General features: G+C 28.5%; 1 protein-coding gene and 1 long non-coding RNA gene across 2 annotated transcripts; one reads left to right on the forward strand and one right to left on the reverse strand.

Annotated features, from left to right (window-relative positions):
• Positions 1 to 456: 456 nt before the first annotated feature.
• LOC136970521 (protein tumorous imaginal discs, mitochondrial-like) lies at positions 457 to 7,660 on the forward strand. Its single transcript, XM_067264959.1, has 5 exons — positions 457 to 607; positions 678 to 825; positions 6,410 to 6,474; positions 7,276 to 7,404; positions 7,541 to 7,660. Exons 1-5 carry the CDS (start codon positions 512 to 514, stop codon positions 7,658 to 7,660), a joined length of 558 nt encoding a protein of 185 aa, XP_067121060.1. The 5' UTR covers positions 457 to 511.
• Positions 2,195 to 2,528, reverse strand: LOC136970524 (uncharacterized). Its single transcript, XR_010879996.1, has 3 exons — positions 2,492 to 2,528; positions 2,325 to 2,409; positions 2,195 to 2,249 (listed from the first exon to the last, which is right to left on the reverse strand). It is a non-coding gene; the product is annotated as an uncharacterized lncRNA (long non-coding RNA).
• Positions 7,661 to 12,662: the final 5,002 nt, after the last annotated feature.

Consider the following 12,662-nt stretch of genomic DNA (forward strand, 5'->3'; position numbering starts at 1 on the left):
ATCTGAAAATAATTTTAACTTTTAACTTTTTAACTTTTATTATTTATAACCTGAAAAATTAATTTTTCAGGTTATAAGTAATAAAAGTTAAAAAGGCTATAAAAAATAATTCTTCTAAACATTTATGAGACATTGTTCTCACTACTCAGCGGCCTCACAACTGAATGACATGACAGCACACACATTCAGTTGGCCTGCGCAGTCCATAACTGTGCAGGAAAATCAAATGGTTTTTCGTTTCTACTCCGGTGGACTGTACAGGCTGCCAAAATTGTACAGTTTTCCTCAAGGTCAGGCCTGCACAGTTATCCCTCAAAGGATTTCCTGAACGTGTGTGGCAGCCTTAATATATATTTAATATGTATTGCTTATAAGTGTATTAAGTGATATTGAAAGTTTTATGTTGAAATTTTTATATATTTGTTTATTAATTTGTAAAATTTTGTTATGTTAGGTCATAGTTAATTTAACATTTAAAGAAGCAGCTCGAGGAGTAACTAAAGAAGTATCTATGAATGTTTTGGATACATGTATGAAATGCAAAGGTTTTCGATGTGAACCTGGTTGCAAACCAGTTAGATGTCATTTCTGCAATGGAACCGGAATGGTATGTTGTTATAAAAGTATAAAGAATTAAAATATTTATATATAAGGTTTAAAAAATGATAAAATTTCAGGAATCTGTTAGTATGGGACCATATGTAATGAGAAGTACGTGTAGAAACTGCCATGGATCTCGAGTATTCATCAAGAATCCATGTAAAATGTGCAATGGAAAAGGTTCTACTATTCAGAAGAAAAATGTTACCATTCCTGTTCCTCAAGGTAAGTTTTTTATTATACACAAAGAGAGTAATATTAAAATTAAAAGTTTGTTTTGAGATAAAACACTACGAAAAAAATGTCAAAATCAGATATTTTTTGTTGAGATAAAGATTTTTTTTCATATATTTATGTGGAATGTTGATTTTTTTATTAGAAAAATCAGTGTGTTTAAAATTGCTGTTTTTGTAGTTTAACGTGAGTAAATGTCCATAGACAAACAGTACTGTCAAGAGACAGACTGAATTTTGGTTTATCTTACTTCGGAACCTTTTCCTTACTATTTATTTTAGCAATAGTTTTCTGATATTTAATGAAAATTTTAGTTTATTTTTAATACTTTTTTCACAATTATGAAATCATGTGATTGAAATTTATTTTTTATGGGCTTAAAAAAATTTAGAGAAATGTTTTTATCCTTTCACTGTGTCTCAGCGGTCTATGGATACTTACGTTAAACTCATATTTACTCACATTAAACTACAAAAGCAGCAATTTTAAACATTAATCTAACTGTTCTTTCTACTAAAAAATCAACATACAGGATGCACTAGTAAGTTTGCTTGTAATATCAGTTTATCATATATGATATATTTCTTAAAGCTAACAGATCAAGTGTATGTTTTTTGTAAATTATTTTGTTTAATTTTTTTTTAAATATACAAAGATATTTTGAAATGATATTTATAAACTGAACAACCTCACAGCAACCAAATTCTTTTATTTAAATGTACAAAAAAGGTGGAAAAAATCTTTGGAAAGAAGCTATTAATATTTTATTTAGATAACAATTTTTACAAAAACTATTATTTTTAAATTTAATAAAAACTAAAAGGGATACGTATTGTAACTGAAAAGTGAAATTTCATTTTTTACCAAACCATATTAAAATTATAAAACATTATCATTTTACTATATTCTTTGATGAGTTAAGTTGTAGTTTTCAAAAGAAAAAGCTTTATTAGACTGTAAAGATTATAAGGAATTCAGATGCCATTAAACAGTTACCCATTTGCATAATTCTAAAACCTACTTGCTTGTTTCCCTGTGGGAAGAACTTAACAGTATGTCCAGAGTCTGTACAGACCTGGAAAGTCAGAGAATTGCATTAAAAGTCAGGGAATCTGCAAATACTGCTGAATCTGTTTGTCATTCTTGTTCTTTTTTTGATCAGAACACGTCTTTTAATTTGGTTTGTTAAAGGGAAACTGGAGCGACCAAATGAATGGCAAGATTTATCGTGCTTATAGCTCATCAACTATAAATGATAATCTAACAATTTAAATTTTGATTTTTGTGAAACCGTGTTGTATTATTCTTCGAAGTATCAAACACAAATTCGTGTTAATAACAACCACTTGGCTTTTTTCCACCTTTATTTAGTTGATACGGTACACGTTTCGGGCCTTATGCCCCTCATCAGTCAACTAAAATAATATAAAATAATGTATACAGCGTTTTTACCGACAAGTTATATAAACATTTAAACGTATATAACATACCAGTTCTTCCCCCAGTATGGCACTTGTACACGGTAAGTTTGGACATTACAAACTCGAGGATAAAAGTTATAAAATTCTTTTACATCTGTTTTGAGTTAAAAAGTACAACTATTTAGTATAACAATAAATTTACATTAACTGTGAATAAAACTGGGACAAGTTCTTACTTTGTTGTTCTCTTGTACTTCTTAGTAGATGGTTAATACACAGTACATTTTCAAAGGTCGTTCGAGCACTTTTGGCTCGTTTATGTTGAGACAGAATCCAGAAAATTTTTTTAAAGGACAAATTTGTAGACCAACTTTGGGTATAAGTTTTAGTCTGAACTTTCCCCTGTTGAACGTTGTTTAGGTTTTGCGACATTTAAAATTTGCATAACTACATGGGTTGAAACGAAGTGAGCCTCCTAGCGGTATTTTTGGTAAGATATTGAGATTTATTGTATTTTTAACTAATATTAAAATTTATAATATATTTAACCAGTTTTTATTAATATTTATACTTGTATTTTTGTTTATACAATTTTTTGATTTGATTATAGCAAAACTTTCTTTAAACTTTCTATTATATATGTCTTTTTCTTTATACAAAACTTTGGTGTTGTCCTTATCAATATTACAATTATTTATTAAGCAGTGGTCGTGGAAAACGGATTGCATCCTTTGGTGCTTCATATCAGCTATATGTTCTTTTATTCGTATTTTTAGTTTCCGTTTTGTTTCTCCGATGTAGGTATGTGGGTCTTTGCAAGTACATGGTATTTTGTAAACGACGTTTTTGGATTCTTCGATGTTTTCATTTAAGTTGTTTAAGAACAATTTAAATTTTGTTGGATAGAAGGTTTACAATCATATTTAACCACAGTTGACTGTCACGTGACTTTATTAGGATTCATGTTGTAAAACGCCAACTTAATTATAATTATATTATATTTTAAAAAACTCTAATCAAGTAGTATATGTATAATCAAATAGCATCAATAACAATGTGTTTTTTCTTTAAAATAAAGGTATTACGAATTATCTCGTAGTTGGCTTATGTAACAGAAAGCTCTTCGCTAAAGCCAAACTACGAGTTAATTCGTGCACAGACACGATTCGTCCTGTCACTTCGCTACAGCCAATCGGAGATGTGCGTCTAAATTCATTAGTAATAAATCGGATATAGAGCGAGCACATCACATTTACGTCTTTTTTGAGAGTGTTATTTTTTATTTATTTTTATAATCAAATTATAAATATCCCAAAATGGATAAGAAAAGACCACTGACTAAAAAACAACTTGATTACTACACTAATCTAAGTGATTCAGAATCTGACAAAATTTTTGGTGAGGATGGGGGAGTTTATTTGGCAGCGAAATGGTCCTGTTACTGTATGTAAATGGAAAGACAAACGAGAAGTCCTTACCATTTCAAACATGCACGTTGTTGAAATGGTAGAGGTGTTCAATCGCAATGGAAAATGTTCGACTGAAACCGAATATAAATCGAGATATATAATCATGGAACGTCTGGCATTGACGATCAGATCAAATGCTATCGTACTACACAGCTCTAAGAAAGACTATTAGATGGCTCAAAAGAAGGTTGCATTACATATTATAGAAATATATATACATAATGCACACAAACTCTTTCAAAAAGCAACTTCTTCTAAAATAAAACTTATGCTTCTCTATAAGCTAACTTATGCTTCTCTTTTTCTCTAAAATAAAACTTATGCTTCTCATTATGACGAATGCTTCTCTAAACTAAAAGTTTAGAGAAGCATTCGTCAAAGCGTTGATTGGAGAAGAGATTCAACCAGTTTCAAAAAAAATTAAATTGCAGAAGCTTCACTATTTACAGAGTATCCCATCTACTCAGAAAAAACAACATCCGACAAAGCCATGTCGAATTTGTACCAAAGCTAAAAAACGCCGAGAAACGCGTTATTTCTGTCCAATCTGTCTTGAGAAGCCAGCCCTTTGCGTAGAAGATTGTTTTAAAAATTATCACAAACTATAAAAATATCGTTTTGCTTTTGATTTTGAATAAACATTTTATAATATTTTCTGTTCGTTTAAATTTATATTTTTGTTTTATAAATTATCACAAACAATAAGAAAAATATTGTTTTGCTTTTGATTCTTGAATTAAACTTTTCTCATGATCTTATGAGTTTCTGTTCATTAATTAATAAATGTTCTGTTCAGTTGTAAGCCAAACATTGATTTATTATGTTCTTGGCCCCTGAAAGCTATCTTATTTCATACTTTACACTTGACTTATACTACGACATTACATCGTATGCTGCACAAAATATGGCAGGAAACAAACGTACATGGTATTTTGTAAACTGACGTTTGGTGGCGTCCTCGATGTTGTCAGTAACTTGTGTAACTACGATTTAAATTTTGTTGGATAGAAGGTTTACAATCATATTTAACCCATTGCAGTCAGTTGATACTCTGGGGCAGAGACAAAGAGCTGTCAGTCAGCTTAATGATATTGTGTGTGGGATATTTTGGAACATATGGAGGACTTCATGCAATTTATGTATTTTTATTTGTTGTATTCTTCACTGCTGGCCACATACAGTATATGGAGATAATAATCCCACCATTTTTGATGGATTGATGATCTGTGATATGTCTTCTCTCTAACTGTAAGTTTTCATCTTTGGTTGGCTTGCGGAATTTTGGAAGTATACCAAACTGTAGTCACCATAGAGTTATAATTTTAAAAAACGCTGAATACATTTTAGCAAAATAAGATTTTTTTAGTTGTGTATTGATTTTTATAATAGACAATGAAAATAAACAGTTGTAAAATTGCATGTGTGCTTACAAATTTGTGTGATAAACTTAATAATAAAAATTATTAATCTATATTTTATTAATTTACAAAATTATAATTAAATTAAAATTTAATATAATTTAATTTAAAATTTTATTAGAATTATCTGGCAATAACTCAACAGCAAGGATTATTAATTAATTAATATAAAAATTACTAGAAAATGCCAACAGATGATTATATAATGCTACGATTACACACTACCATCTATTCACACCTAGACACACTGCTAAGCTCTGCCTACAGGGAAGCAAGCAAGTGGGTTTTAGAATTATGCTATTTATTCTGAGTCAGGTACTGCTAATAGAACATTGTTGCCTCTGTTTCTCTCCATAGACTTTACTAGCTTAAGTGACCCTACTGGGAGTTTAGGCTCCAGCCAGTATTGAGATATGATTCATTGGAATTATTAAGCTTTTTCACTTCAACAGTATGATCAAGAGAGTTTAATAATAACAACAATAACACTACCATATTTTTGCAGAATGACCAGCATGCTGGAAACCCTAGGGTTACTGGCATGCCAGTTAAACTGTGACTAAAATATAAAATTAATCAGATCTAACAAAACTAGTTGTTAATTAAATGTTAAAGAAAACATTCTTCCAAGTACAGTAAAATAATAACATTGCAATTTGACTGACTTAAGATCAGGAACAGTTTTTGTTTACAAGACAATAAAACAATTAATGACCTATTGACATTAGTGGTAGTAGAAGTTAGCCAGTGTGGGCTACACTGACCATCTAACCTGAGTTAAAAATAACACCTTCCGCTCAAATTTTACACAAAGCTGATGTTAATAGGTGCAAGTGGAGATAATTTACAGCCAGTTTCTTAAATTTAATGTTTATTTTTGCATTTTTGAATCAAATAACAATAAAATTCACACAAAAAAGTACTGTTGGAATTCTATGAGTATTTTATGTGGTTAGAAAGAAGACAAAATGAAGAAATTAAACACATAATTGTAGTTTTTGATGTAATGTCGACAGTTTCACAGTTTTAGAATAAAAACTCGTCTGTTTTTTTAATGAGTCCTGTAGAGAGGGATATATATATATCCCTCACTTAAACCAGCATTCCCATGGGATAAACCAACATGCTGGTTTTTACCATATGGAAATATCTGATTTTATAGTCTTCCCAGATAGACCAGCAAGCCGGTCATTCTGCAAAAATATAATATAATTATTATTATTGAAAATATTTATGTATTTAAATTAATATACAAATGTAATTTTAGGTGTAGAAGATGGCCAAACAGTGAGAATGAATATTGGTAGAAAAGAAATATTTATTACATTCAAGGTAAAATATATTATTGCAACAAGAAAGTTTACTTGTAAATGTTAAAATTTACAAAATAATGAAAATTAAAATATTATATAGCCTAAATAACAATCCAATTTATTTGTATGACCAAGTTAAAATAAAATATGGCCACTAGCATATACCTCTAAATAGCAGACACCTCTAAATAATGGACAAACTTTTCGGCCCCAACATTGTTCACTATTTGGAGATTGTACTGTAGTATCTTTCCTGTGTGCACATCGAATTATAATTTAAATAGCATTGTCATTGATGATTTGTATTGTGACATGAGGCAATCTTTGCACTTATTTTACTAGCCTTAAAATAAATAGCGTAATGGATAATCTGGTGGATTATTTGGCATTCAAAATATTTTTTATAATTTATTTCCAAAATTATAAAGTATTAAAACTAATTATCTTTAACATGAATTATAACAATTTATAATACTGTGAAAATTAATAGAAACAAGGCAAAACAATAATAAAATATAATGTAATATGACTACATTACATATTGTGTGTTTTTATTTTGATAAAAACATACAATATGTAATGTATATACTGTACTTTACATTATTTATATTTGAACTTTATTATTTGTGCGCATGAGGTTTATATAATGGAATTCATACTTTAGTTTATTTTTCATATTTTATTTAAGTGTTTTAAACTGTTAAAAAAATTTAAAGAACAAAATTTATACAATAGAGTTATGTATATTCCAATCAGGTATAAAATTTATATATTAACTTTGTTTCTCATATTACTAATGTTAAAATATATTTAAATCTAGGTTGCTAAAAGTGACTATTTTCGAAGAGTAGGATCAGATATACATACAGATGCCAGTATTAATTTGTCACAGGCTCTATTAGGTGGGATTATCCACATATCTGGATTATATGAAGAAATTCCACTTCAAGTAAGTAAATTGATAAATAAAAACATTTCTTTTGATCATTTTGACTACTTTAGTAATTTACAGTGAAAAATTTCTGTTTTTTAATTTCAAATTATATTCATACTTTTTAATAACTTTTATTCTTTCATAAAAATAGATTCCAGCTGGAACATCATCTCATACCCGTATATTTTTGAAAGGAAAAGGAATGAAAAGAGTAAATTCTCCAGGATATGGTGATCATTATGTTCATATTAAAGTAAAAGTTCCTATGTAAGTTGAAATGTATTCAGAATATTTTTATGGGTATAAAAATATATTCAATTATAAGTTTACCTTAAAGATAAACTTTGAATAAGTGCAAATTTCTTAAACTTTGCAAAAATTGTGGAGAAAAATCTTGTAATGCATTTTGATAAAATCTTATACACATTATATATCTCATTAAGAAGATAAATATAATTATATAACTTCCACTCTAATAACAAGAAATTAAATTGGTCAAGAATAATGTATAGGTATTCCTCATATAACACAGTAGTTACATTTCAAAAAGTGCCGTGTTATGCAAATCTGTGCTATACGAAACAAAGGACTAATACAAAATGTGAGGTTAGGTTCCAAAGTTAACAAATGTATACTATTCTTTTTCATTACAAAGAGATAATTATTGACTGCTTAAATAAATATATAACTAACTAACAATAAAACAATAACAATTAAAAGTACTTTATTACATGTTAATATTAAGTTTAGTTAAATGAAGATATTTTCTTTTTACAAAGTATTGTCATTTTCTGAGCTTTTTTGTTGACCTTAATCAGAAATATCAGCAAAGTCTTCATTTTCTTAATATTTTTACCATAAAAGTTTTTTGTTTATGACAAAATAAAAAATATGTTATTAATCGAACATTTGTTTTAGCACATCATGTTTGTTCAAGGACTGAGCAATTTTTTTACCCCATAACTTGTGTTTGAATACTGAATTGTTTGAATTGGGAACAATTGAGTACCAAGATATCATTGTATTTTGTTCATTTTTAAAAATGATTACTTACCTATGGTTAAAAAAAAGGGTTAATAATACTTACCTAAAAATGTTTACATAAATTTTACTAAATACAAAGATTAATCTACAAAAACTAGGGTTTCTCAAACGGAATGCCGGTTGTTTTTTAACCTGGAAAATATACCAGGAAATCCCACAAATTTCTAAAAAATTCACTATTTTCTTATTTTGTGTTAAGGTTGAGGAAATTTTGCAAATAAAAAGTATAATTAACTCATAAACTGTCAGAATACATTTGTATTTATTAATTCTAAACCTACTTATTAATTTTATTAAATTTTTGCTCGTTATGGCATGTCACAAATGGTCAATAATCAATGCATAGCTTATTTGTGGCAGGACTCAAAATTCTTTACTTGTCGGAACCTGTAATATCTGGAATAATTGTGCTTATGCTGTCTTAATTTTTAACCATGCCCAGTAACTTCAATAACTGCATAACGCCAAGTTGTGCAAAATTGGGCAAGGATACAAACGAGTACAAATTCTGCAAGTATGAAGTTTTTCTTCATAAACCTAATTATTAAAGACAAACAAACTGCCGAATTATTGGGTTATAAGCTTGGATGTTTCTATTAAAGCAGCCGAGGTAGACAAATCAAGAATACTAGAGAACAAAAGTATTACTACAATCTTGAAAATGAACTAGAAATCTTCCAGGCTACAGGTGAAAACACACAACATCTGTCTTCTCTTAAATGCATTAAAGACGATTCCACCCACAGGAATTGAATCGGAAAGGGCATTCTTGGTAGCAGGCTTTTCATTAGTTAAATAAGAACTAGATTGAGTGATTGGAGTATTGACTATCTTTGCTTTTTAAAATCTTAATACAAAATATTATTGTAAATTTTTATAATATGTTTTATTTAAAAACAAAAATTACTTTTTAAATTAGAAGTTTGATCTAAGTTTATTTTTTTTAAATTTTCAACTCAGTTCGAAGCATTTTTTTTGTTGTTGTCATTGTATGCAGTTTCCAGCAAACTTTAATAATTTTTTTCTATTTGTAAAAATTTCTATGTAATTTTTAATATATATCTTACACAGCATTATTAATATGATTTTGGAGGTTGCAGAACATATAATTATTTTTTATTTTTTAAAGTAATACAAAATATCTTGAAATCAAATGATAAATATCTTAAAAATAATTAATTCTATCCCAGGAAACAATTCACTTTTATCCCAGAATCCTGGGACAAGCAAAAGACCGGGAAATGAGAAACCCTAATAAAAACAAAACACAGTGACGGTCTTAAAGGCTGAAATCTGAAACCTGGTTGATAGGAATGATAGGACAAGGAAGAGAAAAAAATTGCAATATCAGTTTTCATTAAATCTGACAAAAGGCATAAAACAAATTGAAAATTTCAATGTTCTAAAATCCAAATTTGAGACAATATGCAAGATTACTTGAATAAAGAAGTTTGCACTTAAAAGTTATGAAATTTTATATTTAGAGGATTTCCAAAATCATGTATTAGAACTGCCATGTTGTATCAGGGATACCTATACTTATAGCATTGATCTAATCAGTTATCTGTTTTAAACTTGTCACAGTTTATTTAATACATATTTTAAATTTAGTTTTATGTTGAACTACTAATGTTTACTAGAAGAATTTTAATTGATTTCATATTTATAATACAGAGTGGGAAAGAAAGACTGCTACAGAATATAGAATGCACTCTTAGAACATACAGTACATTGAGCACATCATGTAATGTGTGGAGTTCTGTAACCATTTGAGGTAGATCAAGAAAATATTTCAGAAATCAATTTCTTGTGAAATTCTGATCCTAAATGATGTCACATGATCCCTTCCCATTTTCAGTTTCTGAGTTGCATTCAATATGGCTGCCATGCATGTAATACAAATCAGTCTGTTTCCTCCTTGGTCTAATATGTTCCTGACATGAGCAAATTAGCTCTGGATACATTCTATATTCTGTAGCAGAGGTATTTCACCCTGTAGATAAAATCAATTGTCAAAAAATAGTCAACAAAAATCTTAATTTGGGTAAATGAAAATATTTTAAAATTATTAATTTTTCTTTATTCAAATTTCAAAAACTACTGTGATAATGGTCTACCCAAATTTTATTTTACTTAAATAACTATAAAGTTAATTTTATGTTGTCTATAGATTACAGTTTTAGAAGTATAAATTATAACATACAAGTTGTCTGCATATATAACAAATAACAGAGGACACTAAAAATGCTATAGTATATAAATTAACAAAAAAAATTCATAAATGTTATATATATATATAAAATATATGAATTTTACAAACAAACAAACAAACATCCTTATATATATATATACACACACATATAAATAATGATGTTTGTTTGTTTATTATACACCCCTAGTCCATTTGACCAATTGCTAGGAAACTCAACAGTTACATTCACATACTTCTAACTTAGATAATGTCGAACATCTCACCCCAAAACATTTATTAGATTTCCGTAAATCATTTAATTTCTATCCACATTTGATTTGTTGATTTCCCTATAATACCATATATTGGCAAAAATTTTAACAAAATAATAAATTAAATATAATTCTTAAAAAAGTTTAATTTTAAAAATTATATACTATATTCACTTAATTACTGCAACAATGATATAAACACGCTATATGATTACTGAGACAGGTAACATACAGCATTTGCTTGCATAGAATCGAAAGTGTTATCCTGTAAAAAGTTTATAGTAAGTATATAAGTATTTCATTTTCCACATCTAATGACATCTAATGGTTTTTTCATTTCTGAATGGTACTTTCTTAATTCTAATAAGCCCACTCTGGTAGGTAGTTAGTCGTGAGTTCAGGCATGACCAATGGACATGTGGAGTTTTCCAGGTTTTCTTCGTGTTAGTAACACCTAAATAGAGTCCAGCTTCCTATAAAAGTCATTCTGGGATGCATCCCCTCAGCAGATTGCTCACATGTTGCATTGCCATCTGAATTCTCTGTCAATGAATGAAATTCATTTTTCTTAGTCACTGATATATTATATAAAATTCATAATGAATTAAAATATAAAGAAAAAAGTTAATACTATACTATGATAGGCTTCTTGTATAGTCTTGGTATATACTTGTGAGTGCTATGTTGGTGTTTCTTCAATGCTAGACTTATTACACCATCACTGGACACAAGATCAGCCTTAGAAGTTTCTCCCTGTTTAAATTCTGGTAAAATGAAGCATTTTCTTAATATACCCTTATGGTCCCAAATTAACTGGAAAAAAATTGCCACCCACCTCTGTTCTGTGAATTGGTCTTACCTTGATTCTAATATCACTATTAATGCAGTTTAACATTATTTATAAAATATTTTACCTACTATACATAAATACTTGCAATACCATAAAATTTATATACTTATCATCAAAAAAATTTACATAATTTACTTTGAAAACACTGGAACAAATGGAGAAAATTCGGTAACCTCTGCAATCTTTACATACACCATATCAACCAAAAAAAGTACTACCATGAATGCGATACTTTCCAAAATTATTTTAATAAAGTAACAGTCTTTTTTTTGGTCTGACCCTTGCACTTTTTGGTCTATTGTCCAATTTTTTTAAGAGATTATCGAGTAAATTACTTCTTGTTCAAGCTGATGTTTATAATGTACATAATAATTTAAAAAAAAAAAAAGATTTACTACAATATTTCCTAATGCCATATTTTCTCCATTATCCCCTCACTTTTATTCGTATAAGCTTGCCGCCTTTTCCTTTAATGAAGTTCTTAATGCCATAAATACCTTAAATAATTCTTATAACAGCCCAGATCTAATTCTGTCAATTTTTTATAATCCTCAATATCTGCAGTTATCCTATCCAGATCCTCTTTTTGCTAAAAATAGTTTTGTCCTAAACAATGGCTCTCTTCAAACATTATAGCTATACCTAGAAAAAACAAAACTCGTTCTGTCCCATTTCCATTTCATCTGCCATGCTGAGATTTCAAAGTTTTCAACAATTTCATCTAAATTAATACCAATTCAGTATTATGGCCTACACCACCAATCTTTGGAAACTGTATCATTAATCCTTCAGACTTCAGAAAGTAAGCAATCTGTTTTTATAATTTATATAGATATTAGCTAAGCCTTTGATTCTGTAATTCCCAATCTCCTTCTCTCAATACTCAGAGATCACTTTAAAATTGATCCTGCTTATC

Source organism: Centruroides vittatus, unplaced genomic scaffold (assembly GCF_030686945.1).
Source record: "Centruroides vittatus isolate TY-2023 unplaced genomic scaffold, ASM3068694v2 contig_2018, whole genome shotgun sequence".
Taxonomy (NCBI): domain Eukaryota; kingdom Metazoa; phylum Arthropoda; class Arachnida; order Scorpiones; family Buthidae; genus Centruroides; species Centruroides vittatus.

Coding starts and splice junctions, on each gene's coding strand:
- LOC136970521 (XM_067264959.1), top strand. CDS start 512: ATGAATGTTTTGGATACATGTATGAAATGCAAAGGTTTTCGATGTGAA. Junction 608..677: donor TCTGCAATGGAACCGGAATG/GTATGTTGTTAT, acceptor ATAAAATTTCAG/GAATCTGTTAGTATGGGACC. Junction 826..6,409: donor TACCATTCCTGTTCCTCAAG/GTAAGTTTTTTA, acceptor ATGTAATTTTAG/GTGTAGAAGATGGCCAAACA.